The sequence below is a fragment of the Babylonia areolata genome, chromosome 29 (assembly GCF_041734735.1).
Source record: "Babylonia areolata isolate BAREFJ2019XMU chromosome 29, ASM4173473v1, whole genome shotgun sequence".
Lineage (NCBI taxonomy): Eukaryota > Metazoa > Mollusca > Gastropoda > Neogastropoda > Buccinidae > Babylonia > Babylonia areolata.
This window is the reverse complement of record NC_134904.1, coordinates 26,798,041-26,819,079: the sequence shown is the minus strand read 5'-3', so window position 1 is coordinate 26,819,079 and position 21,039 is coordinate 26,798,041. Positions and strand designations below refer to the sequence as shown.

The 21,039-nt window shown below is 42.4% G+C and overlaps 1 protein-coding gene across 1 annotated transcript in view; it reads right to left on the bottom strand.

The window, feature by feature from the left end:
• Window positions 1-21,039, bottom strand: part of LOC143274628 (serine/threonine-protein kinase unc-51-like) — a 102,842-nt gene that overhangs the window by 5,942 nt on the left and 75,861 nt on the right. The window contains exons 23-28 of the mRNA XM_076578498.1: window positions 16,158-16,408; window positions 7,924-8,105; window positions 5,780-5,898; window positions 4,519-4,670; window positions 1,058-1,102; window positions 133-223 (exon numbers count right to left, since the gene is read on the bottom strand). Coding sequence (XP_076434613.1) covers window positions 133-223; window positions 1,058-1,102; window positions 4,519-4,670; window positions 5,780-5,898; window positions 7,924-8,105; window positions 16,158-16,408 — 840 coding nt within the window. The remainder of the gene's footprint in view (window positions 1-132; window positions 224-1,057; window positions 1,103-4,518; window positions 4,671-5,779; window positions 5,899-7,923; window positions 8,106-16,157; window positions 16,409-21,039) is intronic.

The window sequence follows — 21,039 nt, the reverse complement described above, 5'->3', positions numbered from 1 at the left end:
AATGATGATGATGATGATGATGATGATAATAATAACAATATGAATAATAATGACAATGACAACAATCATAATAACAACAACAACAAATAATAACAACAACAATAATGATAACAACCAAAAAGCAGCACTGACAGTTCTCCAGCAGCTGACGATCGTAGTCCTTGCTGGCCATCTGGGCCAGACTGTGCAGCAGGATCTGTGCTGTGGTGTACCGCTGGAAACTCTGCAACAGTCACACAACATGCCTCACTCATCCACACCATGTGCTGTGCTATGTTGTGTTGTGCTGTGTTGTGTCATAGCATGTCATGTTGTACTGTTGACAGTTGTGCTGGAAACACTGCAACAGTCACACACCACACGTCACTCCTCCACGTATTGTGTTGTGCAGTGTTGTGCTGTGCTATGTTGTACTGTTGCACTGGAAACACTGCAACTGTTATGCAACAAACCTCACTCATCCATACACTGTGTGTTGAGTTGAGTTGAACTGAGTTGAGTTGAGGTGTGCTGTGCTGTGCTTTGCTGTGTTGAGCTGTGGTGTGGTGTGGTGTGTGAGTTGTGTTGTGTTGCACTGGAGCAACGGAAACTCTGCAATGGTCACAACACACGTCAAAATGTGTCTGCCAAATCCATACGCACTTTCCAAATTTTAAAAAGACCTCCTCCCTTATATATATTTACACTATTCACAGGCGTGTTGTATGATAAACATCTGCCATATTTTTCAGAACTGCATTTACAATCAATGAACGACAAATGTTATGAAATGAAAAGGAGACAGTTAAATAGGTTTGTTTTTTTTAAAATAAGCATGGTACATGAATGCTAGCAGTAGCATGTAAAGCTTGTTTTGGGTGGGATCCCCACTCTCTCTCTCTCTCTCACACACACAGATGTTTTGGGTGAGATCCCCACTCTCTCTCTCTCTCTCTCTCTCTCACACACACACACACAGAAAAAGAGAAACTAAACTAACACTCACTTCTTTTTTAATCACACACACACACAGACACACACACACACAGAAGAAAAGAGAAACAAAATCGAGACTCACTTCTTTTTTATTCCCTTCCAGTTCATCCATGACCGCTGTCTGGCACTGTGGGTGGAGATAGAACAAAAAAAGAGCTGTGAGTAATATCAAACCATTGTGCCCCCAAGCACCAGTCTGTTAGTAAGTGTAAGTTCCTTCTCTCCACAAATACAAAACAGAAACAAGACAAAAAGAAAAGACCACTGCTCCTTGCCATGCTTTAAAAACAGTTATAAAAAAAAAGCCAGTTACAAAAAACAAAAGACACATACAAAAGGAGGAGTTTGTATTATACTCCATGTTTGGTGTTACATATACTTACCATGTCAAACTGATGCAAACTGGGACTATTGGTTTGCTCTGCTTGGCCAAATTTCGCGCGGCTAACAGTGAAAAGACAGGCCCACCCGCTCTCAGCCAATCAAACGCCTCTGAAAGCTATAAGCGCTGAATCATTCCGTGGCCATGAACAAAAATGCCCCATGAGAACCACGGCGGAGACGCGGGGACGGACAGGCGGGCATTCGAGTTTGACATGGTAAGTATATGTAACACCAAACATGGAGTATAATACAAACTCCTCCTTTTGGTGTCATATACTGTACCATGTCAAACTGATGCAGAATTTAAAGCAAATGGAGGAGGGCAACGCCTACTGGTTCGTATGGGGAGCCCTTGTAACTGAGACGGCAGTGTTAGCCGCGACAAAGGAAATCCCCTTGGAACCGTCAGCCCTGGTCATACGGAAATTCCTGAGGTAGAAGTTGATGAAGGGATTCTCAGACCGCCAGAAGGCTGCCTCCAAGACATGCTGCGTTGGCACTGAGTGCTGGAAAACAGCCGAAGTAGCTATGGTCCGCACTTCGTGTGCTCTGGGATGAAGACAGCTGATATCCCTGTGTGCATGAGAGTAGGCTCTACGAATGACTTGGGGAACCCAGCGGGAAATGGTGCCTGCAGCGATGTCTTTCTTGTAATTCTCATTCAGGGAGATGAGGAGACGCCTCTGAGAAGAATGCCTATGGCGAGACCTATCCCAATAATATTTGAGACACCGAACAGGGCAGAGGTGCCTATCCGCATCATCTTGGGCAAGAATATCAGACAAAGGTCTGACCCTCAGAGAGGGGGAAGGAACCTCAGGGTCTTGGTTCTTAGCCAGAAACCTGGAAGGAAACGAATAGTGATGGAACCATCTCTGTGGAAGGCCAGATCTTGTGGCATTCCACTAAGACCATGCAGCTCACCTCTACGACTGCCTGTGGCCAGCCACAGAAGGAAAGTGGTCTTGAGGGTGAGGATGTCAAAAGGAATAGTCCCCAATGGTTGGAAGGGCTGTTTTCGAATGAAATCCAGCACCAGGAACAAGCCCCAGAGGGGCACTCTTCTGGGGTCTCTAGCTTCCTTCAGAGGGGCACCCCTAGCCACCTCTCTCAGCAGGAAATCCGCTTCAAAGGCGGGACCACCTAGCTGATTGCATTGTGGTACAGATGGCAGACCTGTACCCTCGCACAGAACTAGCAGACAGGATGAGATCCGAGGAGCAGAGAGCCAGAAAGTTTGCCAGCTGCATGCTCGTAGGGTTCGTAGGGGGAATGCCCTGAGCTGTACACCACCGCAACCATTTCTTCCAGCGAAAGTCATACAAGGTCTCCGTTCCCTGCCTCCTTGCTCTGGTGACTATGGAGAGGAGGTGAGAGGAGGCACACCCCTGGGTCAGCGCAGCCGACACAGAGGCCGACCGAGGGGTCGAGGACTTCAATGGTGATGCTGACAGTTCCGACCGCACAGCCGCCATGCGTGCTGGTGGAGCAGTTGAGGATTGGAATGAGGAGTGCCTGAGCGAGGCTGCCTCAGCAGATGAGATTTGGTTTCAAGTTCCAGGGGTGGAAACATGTGTCAGGGACTGAAGGTCCGAAAACCAGGTCTGGGCTGGCCATTTCGGCGCAATGAGGATCAGCTGCGGGTGTTCCAATCTGTCTTTCCGTATCACCTTGGACAGAATTGGAAAGGGAGGAAATGCGGAGGCAATCAGACTGCTCCAGTCTAGAGAGAGAGCATCCACTGCCCACGCTTCTGGGTCAGCAACCGAAGAGACGAAAGTGGGAAGTCTCTTGTTGAACAAGGTCCATCATCGGCCGAAACCACTGTTCCCACACCCACTGAAGGCTGTCCTTGTCCAGGGTGCACTCTGTGCGTATGACACTCTTGGACCTGCTGAGAGCATCTGCCAAGATGTTGGTTTTTCCTGCTAAGTGTCTCGCTGAAAGTGGAATGCCCTTGCTGTGGCACCAACGGAGGAGAGCCTCGGTCCGCATGGAGAGGTCTGCCGAGTGCGCTCCCCCCCATTTGTTCACATAACATGCGACTGTCGTCTTGTCCGTGAACAAGCGGATGGTCTTGCCAGTGGCCTCCCCCATGAAGTGCAGGAGAGCCCTGCGAACTGCCTCCAGTTCCAGAACATTGATGTGGCATAGGCGCTCCGGGGACCAAGTCCCTGCTGCATGGAGTGAGTCCATGTGGGCTCCCCAGCCCAGGGAGGAGGCGTCTGTGAAGAGTGCCACCTGAAGAGTAGGTGGGGCTATGGGCACCCCCTGTGTCCGAAGGGGGGTCTGACAAGATGGCGTGGAGAGCCTTGGCCAAAGGAATGATTCAGCGCTTATAGCTTTTAGAGGCGTTTGATTGGCTGAGAGCGGGTGGGCCCGTTTTTTCACTGTTAGCCGCACGAAATTTGGCCAAGCAGAGCAAACCAATAGGCCTAGTTTGCATCAGTTTGACATGATACAGTATATGACACCAAAAGTGTATATACAAACAGTATTATATTCTAGCCAGGCACTGCTGTGAGAAAATCACACACACACACACACACACACACACACACACACAGACACACACACATGGCACAAGCACAAACACACAGAAAATTGAGTATTAAAAATTTGAAGAGATCAAGAGAAAACAGTCAAGCACACACCACTGACAAAATCTGATTCTGTTTATCGGCAAACATTGCATGATTTACTACTTTTGCTGGTTCTCATTCATTCCTTACAAGGAAGGCATTTCTCGACTGACCAACAGAAAACACAAGATTGTGGACTGACCAACAGGGAACACAAGATTGTGGACTGACCGACAGACAACACAAGATTGTGGACAAGATTGTGGACTGACCGACAGACAACACAAGATTGTGGACTGAACGACAGACAACACAAGATTGTGGACAACATTGTGGACTGACCGACAGACAACACAAGATTGTGGACTGACCGACAGAGAACACAAGATTGTGGACTGACCGACAGACAACAAAAGACTGTGGACTGACAAACAGAGAACACAAGATTGTTGACTGACTGACAGACAACACAAGATTGTGGACTGACCGACAGAGAACACAAGATTCTTGACTGACCGACAGACAAGATTGTGGACTGACCGATTTCCACAAACCCAGACACACAGCACTGACTGACCTGCTCTACAGCGTAGCTGTAGATGAGCCTGTTGGCGGTGTTGAGGATCATGTTAGGGGTGAGGGGGGCGGTGCAGGCCGAGCCCAGCTGCTGGTGAATCTTGCGGCATTCCTTGATGCAGTGCATGTACAGCTTGTTCTGCTGCACCAGCACTGCAAGCCAACACACACACAGTCACCACACTGATCCACATCCACAGTTTCAGTTTCAGTTTCTCAAGGAGGCGTCACTGCGTTCGGACAAATCCATACACGCTACACCACATCTGCTGAGCAGATGCCTGACCAGCAGCATAACCCACATCCACAACACAGCTGTATTGTAGTCAGTTGTGTCTGACTATCAACATCAAAACAGCAGAGGCAACTGCTGTCCTGACTGTCTGGCCAAGTTACATCCCCACTTTCTCGGCTGAGAGGGCTTTAGGACAGTTGGCATTGGGATGGCCCCCAAAGGCCAACTAGTGTCCATGGCTGCAGCAGTACTAAGAGCCAGTGCAATATAGTTTAAGAGTCACAGTCCTTCACAAAAGAATAAGCTGTAAATAAATTATCATTGCAGTGGAGAAACCACTGATCATATACCTCTCATTTTGCTGTTGGCCAAACTGTAAGCTAATGTAAACCTCTGATATAAACACAATACTTATTGGCAAATGACTTTGCTCTCTCGCATCCTTTTCTCCCCAACATAACACAGGTCAACATGCTTCTTGTGTTGTTGTACTCCTGTCCCTCTATCCCCCATCACCACCGCACCCAAGCCAAATTAAAACTAGCATCAACTGTTCTGGTCACTTTTTCCACCCACTTAACTTGCTGAATGATATTCAAGAGGGTTTTACTCACACCAAATCTGGATCAAACGGACATTATTTGATACACCAACTTATAAGTTATGTCTCTTGACTGATCTGCCATATGGATGTGCAAGTTTGGGTCTGATCAATTTTTGTTTTTTAAAACATCACTCCACTTTTAGAATTACATTCAGCAATATTTCACTGTTGTGCATTGAGAGAAACCATGGCTAATTTTCTGCAGACATTTTCTTTGCCAAAACTCAAAACCTTTTACAAACCAGGGTATTTACACCCCACACCCCCCACCACCAAAAAAATTAAAAAATCAAAAAATACAAAACACACACACACACACACACACATAAGAAAATAACACTTGCAATTTTTTAAGCTCTAGTATAAGATTTTGAATTAAGCACAAGCCCTATGACAGGTAAAAAATGTCCAGCTTCACCATACCTTTTCTGAGAGAGCTGACGAACTGCAGCCTGTCGAGCTTCATCTCTTTCTCGGCCAGAGTGATGCTCTGGTCAATCATCTGTAGTGCTCGTAAGTACAGCATCAGCTGTTCCATCAGTCTGTCAACAAACATGATGTGCTTACATTGGCAAGAACACTTACATCCACAGACACAGACATATGTAGGTTTTAACACTAACATGCAGACATGTACATACATAGGCTTGAATATAAACAAGCACACACCAACAGTCAAACCACTACTTGCACTGTCACCTTAAATCAAGGTCAAAGAAAGAAGACTATTCTATGTTTATAATTTGATCTATTAGAACTGCTGTCCGTTCTGAAACAATGTATGGTGCCAGTGAATACCCATTTTTGCAACAAAAATGACTACATTCTGGAAAGAAGTTTCAAAACTAAGCAGTATGGGGAAGGCCAGAAAATACATATAATAACTTAAGGACAGCCATACTCAGAAAACTGATATAAGGAAATAAACATTATTATTATTATCATTCTTATAAGCATTTATGCCTAATCTTGGAAATAAGCCCTAGGCATTTACAAATAGAACACATATGTAAATATCAAAAAGGAAAAATTGAGAACAAGATCACACACACAAGTCATAGCACACAATCATAATTAGTACACAATCAAAAATACTACCAACGAATTCTGAAACTATCAAAACTCACTCAGTCACTAATAATAATTTCAGTTCATACTGGAAAGGGATGAGCCGTTGAGAATTAATCAGGAGGGGAAAAGGTGGGTCTTCAGATTGGATTACATCGATGGCAAAATGTGTATAAGCATTTACATAAAAATAAACTAAAAAATACCTTTGTAATATATGAAAACCATCTAATTTAAGAAATATCAAATTGCAATCATAAACGATATACATACATGAACATTATTACCAGTTTCAGTTTCAGTAGCTCAAGGAGGCGTCACTGCGTTCGGACAAAACCATATACGCTACACCACATCTGCCAAGCAGATGCCTGACCAGCAGCGTAACCCAACGCAGGCATTATTACCAAATATACATAAACATTACAATAATGTTAAACTCGGTGTACTTCTTGTTCAAATTCTGTGAAAATTCTATAAAGATTTGCGTTGCTGTGTAGATGAATTCAAATATATGATGTACAGAAATGGTTGTTTTCAGATTTATGATCACACATTAAAAAAACCCAAAAAACGACATCATCACTGCTACTGAACGAATAAGAGTCTGCGCTCACAATTTCAACCATTTGCTGATATGGAAATTTTGGCATAAAAAAAATAATGAAAGGAGTGTGGAATGAATAATAATAATAGCTGAACGAATAGAGTCTGTGTTCATAATTTCAACCATTTGCTGATACAGAAATTTCACCATACAAAATGATCAAATGAGAGTGGAATGAATTAAAAAAAAAAAAAAAAAAAAAAAAAAAAAAAAAAAAATCATAATAAAAACAAGAGAGGCAAGGCCTTCAAGACTCACTTGTGATACACTTAAAAAAAAAAAAAAGAATCCAAGCTTTTTATATATTGAGTATAATTTCAAAATGTAATGTTTAAGATGAGAAAGATCAGTTTAAAGCAAATTAAGTCTCCTAGCATTAATTACAGAGTAATTTCCCTTTTTTACTATCTGCACCAAAACGTTTGCAAAATATTAAAACTTCCATGCTTGGCAAAAGAAGTTCCTGTTTGAACAAAAAGTGACAATAATGACTGATCTTGTTGTTGGGTCAGAATATCAGATCAAAGTGCCAAGTTTAGAGAATACAAAAAATATAAATATAACAGTAAATGCAGTTTGCATATAATTAAGCTTCATATTTGATTTTCTGTGCCCATCCCAGAGGTGCAATATTGTTTTAAACAAGATGACTGGAAAGAACTGAATTTTTCCTATTTTTATGCCTAATTTGGTGTCAACTGACAAAGTATTTGCAGAGAAAATGTCAATGTTAAAGTTTACCACGGACACACAGACACACACACACAGACAACCGAACACCGGGTTAAAACATAGACTCACTTTGTTTACACAATTGAGTCAAAAAACCACGAAAAAAGAAAAAGAAAAAAAATCTGAAGAACTGCCCCAGGCCCTCCACATGAGCACTGACCTCTGAGAGTCACCCTGCTTGAGAGGCTGTCTGGGTGGTGGCAGGGCGTCGCCCTTGTTCCTGACAGACAGGGACTCTGCCATCAGGTTGTAGGCGGACCCCCTGGAGTGGGCCAGAGCCACCACACAGTCCACCACGTCCAGGATGAACCGCAGGCGTGCCATTGTCTGGTTGTGTTCGTCCTGAACACAACACATTATCTTTCATTATCTTTTGAAACTTCCTTGTGTCAATACAAGAACCTTTGGTGAATGTTCTTTCTTCTTTGCTGTTCCTCACATCTGGAACAACCTTCCTCATCATATTTGTGCATCTGATTCTATCTCCGCTTTTCACTCATCACTAAAAACTCATCTTTTTAAGCACTCTCAGCTTTCTTGTTCTTCATCACCACCAATGTCAGCTCACTTTGGATGTATGGAGTGTGGTAAAGGGAGGGGGGGAGTGGCTTTGAGAAAGAGTGGTCATGAATGATTTGTAATTTGTAATTTTTTTCTTTTTCACGTAAAGCGCCCTGAGCTCTTAGAAAGGGCACTATGTAAATATACATTATTATTATTATTATTATTATTTTTATTATTATAATGGATATTTGTTGAGCACTTTCCTCCCTACATTAAACACATACACACACATCAACTACTTACATTGTGTTACAAAAGGAAGAAAAATTAGATTTAACACAAAAAAGCATAAAAATATATTCAGAAACTATGCATATTACATTACCTAATTAAACACACAGACACAGACACACAAGACTTCACATGGTTTGTAACTGAATGTCATTATAAAGGTATGGAAGGTCTGTCTATAGGCATTTTCAAAAAGATGTGCTTTCAGACCAGTTCTGAAAATTTTAAAACGAGAAAGAGGTAAACACAAACACCATCACTGGACAAGACTGCCTGAGGGCCAGTTTCAGTTTCAGTTTCAGTAGCTCAAGGAGGCGTCACTGCGTTCGGACAAAACCATATACGCTACACCACATCTGCCAAGCAGATGCCTGACCAGCAGCGTAACCCAACGCGCTTAGTCAGGCCTTGAGAACACACACACACACACACACACACAAAAAAACCAAAAAAAAAAAACAAAAAAAAAAAAAAACCAACAACGGGGGAATAAATAATAGATAAGCTTGCATAAATAAATAAATAAATAAATAATAATTATAATATAGAAAAAGGTAGTAGTAATAATATTAGTAATACTAATAAAATGATAATAATAAAACATAAATAAATAAATAAATAAGACAACAATGGTGATAAATAAGCAAATAAATGTAAAATATGAAGACACACATTCACACATACACCCACACATGCATAACAGAAATGCACCAGACATGCAGTTTCACATATATGAAAGCACAGTCAAATACATATAAACGTACATGAGCTCCAACACACACACACACACACGCATTACCGTGCACCTCCTCTACCCCCCTCCTCCACACACTCATTTCTAGTCAAACATACAGAAATGTCCAACACACACAGGGCATGCACAAGGCCATGGAAAAGACTGCTATCGGGCGATAAACACACATCCATCACATGCTTATGATTTTTTATGCACTAATCAACAGTTGCTGTTGACTCTTGATCAGGTATGAAGCTAAAAACCACTTAACATCATTGAAATACACAGTACAGGAGGCTAGCATTTTAGAAGAAACTGGTTTGGTGTTTGTTGTTCCATCCTAAACTCAAGAATCTTTCTCTTCTTATTGTTCTTGGCATAAGATTTACTTTGATGAAGATATACATCAGGTGCTCCAAAATGATTTTTTTAAATTTCAGAAGCACATAAACTGTTCATATTATTGTTTTGATCTTTTCATCCTGAGTACATTGGTATAAATTTTATCTATATATGTTAACGATTCCGGAGATATGAATTTTTGAATATTTTACTTTGGGGCAAAAATTCGTGTCAAATTAAAGACAAGAAAAGGCGATTTTGAAGGCTCTGTAAAATCGATATATAGTATGATGATTACCAAATTTTATTTTACAGTGTTCCCTATAACATAAGTAATAAGCCTGATTTTTTTCAGATTCAGAAATGGACAGATAATGTCTGGCTCATATGGTTAGAATCCGAAAAATCTTCAATTTCTAATATTTGCACATGTTACAATTGTAAACGTTATTTCTGATAAATCAACTGCGTTTTTAAAACTTGATATCTCAGCATCCACTTAAGCTACAGAAGTGGTTTGGTGTCGTTGGAATCAGAAAAAGGAGATCTATTGTTTGATTTAGCAATTTATGTGCATTTCTTTGGAAATAAAATGTTGAAAAGATTAAACTTTTTTTTCCCCCCTGCTTCAACCCCAAACAAGCGTAACAGCAAAGGAGGTTTTGAAAGCTTTCCTTTGCAAAATGCTGTAGATTAAGATGAGCTTCTCTGTGCAAACTATTAACAATAGAAACTGTTAATCCTAACATTAACTTAAGGTTCTGATTCAAAATTAGTACCTAGTCAGTTTTCAGTGTCTTCTTCCTTTGCATATCACAACATTACTTCAACTTGCAAAAACAAAACAAACAAAAATGAGTTGTTGAGCTTGGTGTGCAGGAGGGTAATTGTTGGCCATAGAGTCTCTGAATCCCCTGAGAAGGATGGGGGCAGATCTGCAGGACATGGGCAGGGGTCTGATCCTTCACTACAGGGACAGGTTGGTGAAGGGCATCAGCTTCAGCTTTTTGAGGACAGTCTCAGTTTCTTGAGGGCAGACATTTTCTTGGTGCAGAACAATGGAAGTGGGAAGGCTACAACAGTACAGTCAATGATTTGATTTCATTCTATGGCTGCTTCAGATGAAAGGCACTGAGTGAAAATTCATGTCAGTTTATGCGTGGCGTTTGATTGCATTATACCGCTGTTCAATCTCCTCAACTGCAGGCACCACCCAGTATCTGCCAACAGGCACAACTTCAAAATCCCATTGGAAGACAAAATAAGCTTCAGTGTCTGCCACATCATCCACCACTGGAAACTTGAAATAGTCCTTTCTGGCACCAGATTGTGATAGATACTGTACACGTGCAAAGTGGACACCGTACACAGAAATAACCTGGCCAATATAAAATGCCTATTAAAAAACACTGCAACCCACTGTCCTTGGGCAGCAAAGATGAAGGGTTGACCATCACTGCTCTGCTCCTGGTCTTCATCAGCAGTGTTTTGTCGTCTTCTTTGTTTGGGTTGTGGCTCATCCGAATCGGAGCTCACAGGTTGTGGAGAAGGTACGGATGGAGCATCTGAACCAACTCTATGGCTTGCATCTAGATGGTTTTCTGGGAGGTTGTCTTGTAAAGTTGTGGTAAGAATGGCATGGTTTCCTCCCAGTTTCAGATTTTTTTTCTTCAGGACAGTTTTTTGGTACCTGATTTCACTTTTCATAGCTTCTTTGATGGCAGATGCTTTTTCCCCTGCCCTTTTCAGTTTCTTTTTCAATTTTTCCACATCATCTTTGATCTCACAAGGACCACCATGTTCAAACACAGCCCTGATGATAGACAATTTCTTTTGAGCATCTCTGGCTTTCTTTTCCCTCTGCTGTCTTTCATTTTCAATGATTTTTTCACGGACTTTCAACATGACAATTTTCTCCTGCTGCCGATGGTGTTTACGAAGACTTGTGCCTTTTTTTCTTGCCATGGACATTAGCTTGGTCCGTGCTGCGTCTCCATTTTCAGACAACCACTTTCCTGTCTTGTTTAATCGCCACATCTGAGTACTTGACCTATGATGTAATGTTTGGCGATGCTTGCTCATGTCAAAGTGCAGGTCTCCAAAGGCGTTCTCCCCAATGAGGTTGGTCACATGGCAGTGATCCAGTGTTTTTGCCACTTCTGGTGAAGGTGCTGTCCCATACTGGCCATCTGGCAGAAAGTCCTTCAGCTGGGTTCTGGTGGTGTTCACCATGTCACGCAGCATTCTGCTGAGGGTATTTGAAACAGTGGTTGTGTTTTGTTCTGCAAATTTGTAAACTGCATCCTTCGTGGGGGAGCTCACTTCAAATTCACCATTAAATACACATCTGAAGTCTTTGTTCAGTAAGTCTGATGGGTCATGCACGCATCTGGCAAAACAGACTTCCATTGTCTGAATGTAAGTATAGAGGTCAGCATGTTTCACATGGCTCTGGAGAAGTTGCCAGTATGGTCCGGTCACTCTGAGGAAGAGGATGGCAACAGCACACACCAGTGAAAGCAGCTTATCATCTTCAAGATCAGCTTTGACACTGTCAATCTTCATGTTTGTGTGATTGAAGAATCCTCCAATCAGAAATGATTTTAGATCTTTTTGGTGATGCAGAAGTGCAGCTGCACCCAGAAAGAAACAATTGAAACAGTTACTTTTGTAACTTGTCACCTGGCTCTTCCTCCCTTTCTCCTCACAAAAAGCAAGCCACTCAGCACGGCAACCATTCTTATCATCACCTCTTGGGCCGCATATGTCGGAAACTGTCCTGATTAATCTTGATGCTGCACTCTCAGATTTGTTGAAAGAAGAGAAACGTGCCTGTTTGTCGCGCCCCAATTGCTCTGCTGTCTGGGCGACGATATCGTCTTCAGCTGCCCTGTGAGCCATTTCACAGGCTCTGCTGAATCCCAATAAACAGTGAGCACTGCAGTGGAGGAAACTGAGTATTGCATCCTGTCCCAGCTTTGACTTCAGAAAATCTTCAAACTGTTTGTCGAAGGCCTCCATGACTGCTGCTCTGTCAGTCATTGTGCTGGTTATCTTTGACAGCAGTTGGGTGAAAATTTGATCTTGTTCTCCTGGAGACAATTCTACTGAATATAGCTGGTGGATTTCTTCCAGAAGTTGTATGGTAACATCTAGAAGGGTAGCTGCATCCTCTGTAGCAACAGACTGAAATCCAAGACTCGGAGTTTTTCCAGAATCTAAAGTCAGCTGAAATCCAATGAACTTCTTGCCATTTCCTGATGTGCCATTTGTGTGAATTGTGCAGTTGTCTGTTATAAGATTTTTTTCTGTTGCTTGCACCTTGCTCAAAAAATGTCTTTCATCAGCTATATTGAGTGCAGATGAAGTGCAGGGAAGATCTTTATCCTCATAGCTGATGCCAAAAAGCTGCTTAGCAACTGTTTTGATGACAAAACTGCTTTTGGTTGCAGGAAAGTTCAATGTCAATAACATTTTCTTGTGTGTGAGTTTCCAATTCTATGTTTGCTGGAGGAGTCCATTCAGTTTCCCTCAGGAGGTGTCCTCTCTTCGATCCAATTTTAAATAGAGAGTTGGAGACAAAGTCAAAGTCTACCTGGGTATTCAGGAATCTGTCCATGTCTGTGTCATTCTTCTGTAGATCTTTAGCCTTTTTCATCAGTCTGTCGACTACACCGCTCAGACGACTGGAAGGGTAGCTCACATGAGGGAAGAGAGCATCAACCATGTTGCCAGCTGAAAAAAGAAATTTGCACTAATATTAGCATGCATGCATCTGGATAAAAAAAACACACACTAACATTAGCATGCATGCATGCATGTATGTGTGTGTGTATGTGTATGTGTGTATGCGTGCTTGTGTGCGCACGCGCATGTGTGTGTGTGTGTGTGTGTGTGTGTGTGAGATACAGAGAGAGAGAGAGAGAGAGCATGTTTTCTGTCTACTTTTTCCATGAATTAAATGTTATCAGTAAGGAATTCAAGATTATATCAACATATAATGGAAATTGTCCAAATTACCCCTAAATGTGCTGAATTATCATGACTCGTAATTCAACCAAACACTCAGACAAATATCAGCTGGGACTAACACTTGCAAAAAGAAAGCTTGGGGAAAAAACCCAGTAAACTCTAAACTATATATATTTTGTTTGTAAATTGTGCTGAAAGCAGTGTTTCCTTCAGCCAAGGGTTGCTGCACATTCTGATGACAACTGCCATGAACTTAGGACAAATGCAAATCCATGCTTCAGAAATCTCTCCAAATGATGCTTTTTTTGGTGGGTGGAGGGGGTAGGGGCTTGGTTTTTTTCCTTCCTTTTTTTTTTCCCCTTGCAGCTATTACCAGAACATAAACGAGAAACTCACTTCTTTTGAAGTCTTATCCCCCTCTGCTTGAAGCATCTTCAGTTGCAAAAGAAGACGGTTGGTCAATTGCACATCTGGGAGTGATGGGGGTCTGCCTCTTCCAGCAGGCAGTAAGCACCTCTTCAGATGGTCGTACGTTTCATCAGCTGGGAAAAAGCACATCAATACTTAAATGTTGCAACACAGTGTTTTATTATTTTAATTTTTGGTATTTAACTTTGTGTGTGTGTGTGTGTGTGTGTGTGTGTATGTCCTTATGTTTTATTTGAACATTCTAAAGAGAAAAATTAAGAGCCAACCTGGCAATTTTAATGGAATTTCTTTTTCTTTTTTCTTCATTGCAATATTCTCTTTTTACTTAAGTGTGTATGTGTGCGCGTGTGTCTGTTTATGTGTGTGCGCAAGCATGCTTGTGGCACTTATTTTACACTGCTGTTCATTTTTGTTGTTGCTGATTTTTTTTTTTTTTTTTTTTACAAAGATACAAAATTATTAACTTGGCAACTTAAATTATTTCATTTATTTGTTATTTTATTTATTCATTCATTTACCTATCTGTTTATTTACTGATGAATAACGGCAACTGACATGCTGTGTGTGAGAACTAAGGTGTGAAGTTCCGACTGAAAGAACGAAAGTAGAAAATTCACGTCACGTGACAATAAAAAACGCTGAAATTTAGTCTGAAATCATTCATCTTTGTGTATGAAACTCCACATACTTTTTTGGGGATAATTTCTGAAGTGGCAGCTTAACATTAAAACGAACTGTCTTCGCTCATTAAATTTCAATCGTTTTTTTTTTCCACCCTACCCCAAAGTTGCCCGTAGCAAAACTTCCATTTTGTTTATTGTTTAACACATCAGTGTTGTCTGTGAACAACCTTCAAACTATTAACGGTTTTACAGCAAAAAAAATCAGAAATGATATAACTAATAAATATACTTACCAACAAGCGAAATCAATAGCACTAATGATGAATCAGAAGGTGCCGAAACGTCAAACATTCACTTGTCGAACTCGGCGTCACTCGTTGCGTAGCGTCAGCGTCAGCCATTTTACTCCAGCATAAGTCGAAGACGCGGTGCCACTGACTCCACTCTAACGGTTTCCGCTTCACGTGAGATTGAAAGTGGGGCTTACAATTGTAATGATTTTGTTGCTAAAGGATCAATCTACAAACTGACTGTTTACACTCTTTATGCGTTGAGCTGATGGGGTTTAAAATAATTTTCAAACATTTCAATTGATGTTTACAAATTGCAAAATTAGCACCACATCAGCTAAAAAGGTATCAAAATGAGGCTAATTTTGTCTTCTTTCATCTCAATGGATAATATTTTGGGAACTGACCACTCACGAAAAGTAATTCGGTCAGTCAATTCAATTCAATTCAATTCATGTTGTTTAGAGCCCAGCCGACCGTTTAGGCCATCTCAGGGCTGTTACCACGTTTCAACAAAAAAAATCTTCTCAAAACTGTAAATAAAATATCTTATTTAAAATTTTTATGTTTACAGCCCAGCCAGCCACTTAGGCCATCTCAGGGCTGTGACCACAACAAATCTTTACAGTATGCCTTTTTTTTAAAAAAACATGCAATTATTCGGTCAGTCACATAAAAAAATAACACACAAATGACACATCAGAAAGGTAAACTTTATTCCACAGTTGTTTTCATTTCATTCTAGTCCGTATTAAATGAAATATTGCTGAATAAAAATACTTAATAATTTGGTCAGGGTTGCCAATTTACCGGCTTCCGACGTCAGTTTGGAGTACCTGTGTACATACATCCATATCCTTTTCTTTCATTCTTATCCACCCTTCTCTTTTATGATTTAAAATAATCCGGTTTTTGATCAATACACTTATTGTAACTGGCAGCAAATAAATTCACCAAGATCACATGTTGGCATTAAAATATTTCATGCTTTTCAATTCTGATTCAAACTGGCACTCATGAATATATACACACACACACGCGCGCACACACACACACACAAAACATTTACATATACACACACAATATTCACACATACACACACATAAAAGAAAAGGCACATGCACGCACGCACACACACACACACACACACACACACACAAAACGTTCACACACACAAACCAAACACACACCCACACACAACACTCACATCCATCAGTGTGTCTTCACACAGTTCAGGAGGACCACAGGGCAGGGCCTCCAGTGAGGGAGGGGTGGTGGTGGGGGTGTACATCCGTGAGGACGGCGATGGCACCTCCCCCATCAGAGAGTTGCGGCGCTGCAGGATGGGCGTGGCTGACCTCTCCGGCTCCAGCGGTGAGCCCCGGTCCACCTCGCTGCCCAGGGACGTCAGCTGCTCCCGACTCCCCGACCAGGGCAGCAGGGCTCCCAGCCCCGGCACTGCATGCACAGCATTGGGCACAAGAGCCGAGTTGTTAAAACGTTGGACTGAATCTGAGGGTCCAGGATTCAAATTTCAGTAACAGCGCCTGATGGGTAAAGATTGGAGATTTTTCCTATCTCCCAGGTCAACATATGTGCAGACCTGCTAGTGCCTGAACCCCCTTTGTGTGTATACACACACAGAAGATCAAATACGCACGTTAAAGATGCTGTAATCCATGTCAGTGTTCGGTGGGTTATGGAAACAAGAACATACCCAGCATGCACACCCCTGAAAACGGAGCATGGCTGCCTACACAGCAGGGTAAATAAACAAAACAATCATACACATAAAATGTTACATGTCTGCCTGAGTGTGTATGTGTGCTTGCTTGAAATCTGATTGAATGACACAGGAAACAAATGATGAGCGTCCAATGGCAACCGTCAGTTGGCTATACCCAGATAGGCAGCCTGGTGGGCAAATGACCCCCAAGTCTGTAAAGCGCTTAGAGCTTGGTCTCTGACCGAGGATAGGTGCTTTATAAGCATCCATATCATCAAATCAAGTAGAGCAGGCTGGTTTGTACAGCTTCAATAGCACATTGCACTGAGGCATCCTAGCTGACTCAACCTTTACCTTACACTGAGTAGGTGTACACTGTTCACGGTTCTCACAGATGTGGTTGAACAAAATTCCGTACTTTTTCCACATCAAAAGAGATTAGCTGATATGTGGTCCTGAAACTGAAATTTTTTTTTTATTTTTCAACTGTTTTTGACTCACATGAGTAAACAAAGTGAGTCTATGTTTTAGCCCGGTGTTCGGTTGTCTGTGTGTGTGTGAGTGAATGTCTGTGTGTCCATGGTAAACTTTAACACTGCCATCTTCTCTGCAAATACTTTGTCAGTTAGACACCAATTTTGGCATAAAAATAGGAAAAATTCAATTCTTCCCAGTCATCTTGTTTAAAATTTTTTTACACCTCCCGGGATGGGCACAAAAAAAAAAAGAAGAAAAAAAAGAAGAAGAAAAAAAAGCCAAATTATATGCAAACTGAATTTACAATCTTTACTTTCATTCTCTAAACTTGGCACTTTGATCTGATATTCTGACACAGCATCAACAGCAGTCGTTTTTATCATTTTTTGTTCAAACAGGAACTTCTTTTGCTAAGCATGGAAGTTATATTTCTGGTGCATGTCTTTGGTGCAGACAGCAGAAAATGGAAATTAATCTGTAATTAATGCTAGGGGGGTTAATTTGCTTTAAACTGATCTTTCTCATCTTAAACATTACATTTTGAAATTATACTCAATACATAAAAAGCTTGTGTGTTTTACTCTCAGTGTACAGGGCTTTCACTATGTTCATTCGCCCAAGTGGTCTTTTTCAGAAAATACTAAAATCAATACCACGAGTGGACTTTATAGATCTACTGGCTGAGTCCTGAAGGCCATGGGCAAAAATCAACTGCGTACACATATTTATACATATTCAAAACGATTGCTCATATTCCTCGCGAATGCGAAGGATGCTATTTTGTTTCATGTTGACCTGCCCATTCAATCCTATATTCAATCAACAATAGACAATAACATGTGATAGAAAGTTGGAGAAGAAGACTGTTAAACATTTATTCAGAGAAAGATTTGTTAACGCCTCATCACTTAGAGGATTATGCCCCAAACTGCCATAAAAATATCAACAGAATCAGTCGGAATTCACAGTTTAAAATAACAAGCCATGAGAGTTAATACCCTTGATGAAACATAAACATTTCCAGTCTTGACTTTTCTCAAAATGAAGTCCTTTTCACTTCTTACGACGTTTAGAAGTACTTGTACTTGGTTCTACATGTTATTAGTTTAACAAAATACTCAATTTTCATATCAACTTTAAAACTATAAAACTAAATGAACATAAAAGGAAATTTTCTATCTAAAATTACGTTTAAATAACATACTTACCGTGACCCAACTAGTGCAGACTCCGGCAGGGGTCTGACATTCCTGTCCTGTGCAAACTATCCGCCCATGCGGAGCAGACGAAACTACGGCCGATAACCTCCCGGAAGTAGGTAACCTCCCCTTTGTCCCGCTGGTTATCGCCATCTTTTGACGGCAATATGCCATCACCAGCGCAGCAAGCAGGAAGAACAGGAAGCGGGGAGGACGGGAGGGTCTTAAATTTGGGTCACGGTAAGTATGTTATTTAAACGTAATTTTAGATAGAAAATTTCCTTTTAATTACACATACTTAACCGTGACCCAACTAGTGCAGAATAGCACGACAAGGTGGAGGGCTCGCCTGTTCTACTGTCTGTGAGCTGTGATGGTCTGTTGTGCAGCTACCACAGAAGCGATGGCTCTTGCGCCATCAACCCGCAGGCGTGCGACATCTCTCTGGTAGAAGTCGATGAGCCATTATCCCTTAGGCGATAGGTGTCCCTCAAGTAGAATTTGACGAAAGTAGAGTGTACTGTGTCGCCTAAGGACATTAGTGCGGGTAAAGAAGACAGAGGTCCACAGCTGTATTGTGGGGGAGGTCTGTGGACCACAGCTGAGCAGATGAGCGCGGATGAGCGTCAATGCAAGGAGGTGCGCATGTGGTTTGATCTGATGATTCCACAACGGATGTGGGCCGATAGTGGAAGTGGTTTTTGTGTTTGAAGGAAACTGTGGCACGAGACAGAGGTAGGTCACCATGTTGGGCCTGCCTCAGGCATGACAGCCAGATCTGTGGAGCTCCTCCATGCGAGCTGACAGGCGATGGGCACTCCCCCGCCCCTGGCCCCCCCCCTTTTTTGACGTTGTCAAAAAATGACAGCACTGGTATGTTGCCTATGCATAGGATGGCAGACATTTGGCAACAAAAGACTTGATGTCCCTGGTGTCTCTGGGACAGGGTTGTGTAATTGCCCAGGTAGGTACCATCACGAAGGGGCATACGGAAGGCTTGGTGGCTTCTCTGCCTGAGTGTGGCCTGTTGGAGTAACCTGCAGAAAGTTGTCGGCAGTCAATGGCTGGGTTGGATCAGGCTGTGGAAGTGCATTTCATGTGCCCACACGTCACTGAGTCTCATTCAGTGATGGAATTCCCAAATGGAAGAGGGTTTCCATGGGGAAAATTTTTGCTGAAGGTTCTTTAGTGAGAAAGGGGACCGGATCCATGACAGGCCTCTGGCTGTGTGTGGTGCGCACTGAGTCTGGGATGGAGCGGGGCGGGGCAGGGAGGTAAGTGGCTCAAGATGTGTTGTACTGGCTATTGACATCAAGGCACTGATCTGACATACATTTTTAGTATGGCCAACTGCAAGGTGAGAGCTGTATTATCAGTGGTTTCTTAATTGCAAAGGGAAATCATTTGCAGCTTAGTCTTTCATGAATGACTATGTCTCTCAGACTAGAAGTCAAATTGCACTGGGACTTAGTGCTGTAGCCTTAGGCCTAAGTAGCCTTTGGGAACCGTCCCAATTATGAGTCCTAAGGCCCTCTTGATTGAGGGACCGGGGATGCAACTTGGGCAAAACACTCTCTACTATAAATTGTATAATCGAATTCCAGCCCGAATAGACTGGACAGCAGATGCCTCCTCTGCTGTTCTGATGGAGACTGTCGTACTCGACTGATTATCATATACTGTTCCTAGGAGGACACCAATCAGCATGGGTATACCAGGAAACAGCTGCTGTGTGCTTCAGGGACGAAGGTGTTCACCATGCAGATTATGTTGCAATGTAAGGAAGCCGGAAAGAGTTGACGGGGTCTTGTGGTGCAACCGTGTGTCAGAAAGACATGGTGCTTGCTTCCGAAGTGACAACAAAGTCATCCTCTGACAGTCCCTTGACCGAAGGCTGGGGCTCCGTGATGGGATAGCCTGCCTAGGCTAGCAACCTCTGGAAGTGTCTCATTGGAAAGACAGTGCTTGAGGAGGAATGGCCATCTGTAACCACAGCAGTGGTTGTGTGTAGAGGCCGAAAGGATCGGGCAGGGAAGACTAAGTGCAGAAAGTGCTTTCGAACGCCAATTGTTTGAGACGTTGATGCTGGATTTGTGTTCAAGCAAGGTGATGGGGTGAACTGATGTGCTTGAATGCGGCATCTGCCGTGCTGGTATGAGTGGGCAGAAAGGTACACCCCTGTGGCTAATGGACGGTTCGTTGTGCTTTGTGGGACGCATCCGTCCTCGTCAATATGCCTTTCTCCCAAATGTAGAGGAAAACAATTATGACCCAGGCCTTCTGCTACTAGAGAGGAGTAGAAGAGATGGGCTGAGGGTGATTGTCTCCTGCCCAGTGGGCAGTTTTTGGGTCCGCTAAAACTTGTAAGGCAAGATAGACACCTCTTCATGGGAAGGCTGGCTAGGATGTAGGGCCTGTGTGGAGCTTTTGTCACAATCACAGTGGTGCAAACCAAGGGTTGTTGTAGGCAAGGGGAGAAAGAAGGGATGCCTTACAAACTTGGAAGGAATGAAAGGCATGTGTGTCCAGAGTGGCACCTCTAAGTTGGACTGCCTCACCCTTCCTTGTGCATCTCCAGCCTTATGGGTGATTGTTGCAGGCAAATGAGTTGGGTTGCCTTGTCCGTCCTTGCACCAAGAGAGGCATTCTTAGCCCTGTGGGTGTGAAGGGGGTATGTGTGGATCCCT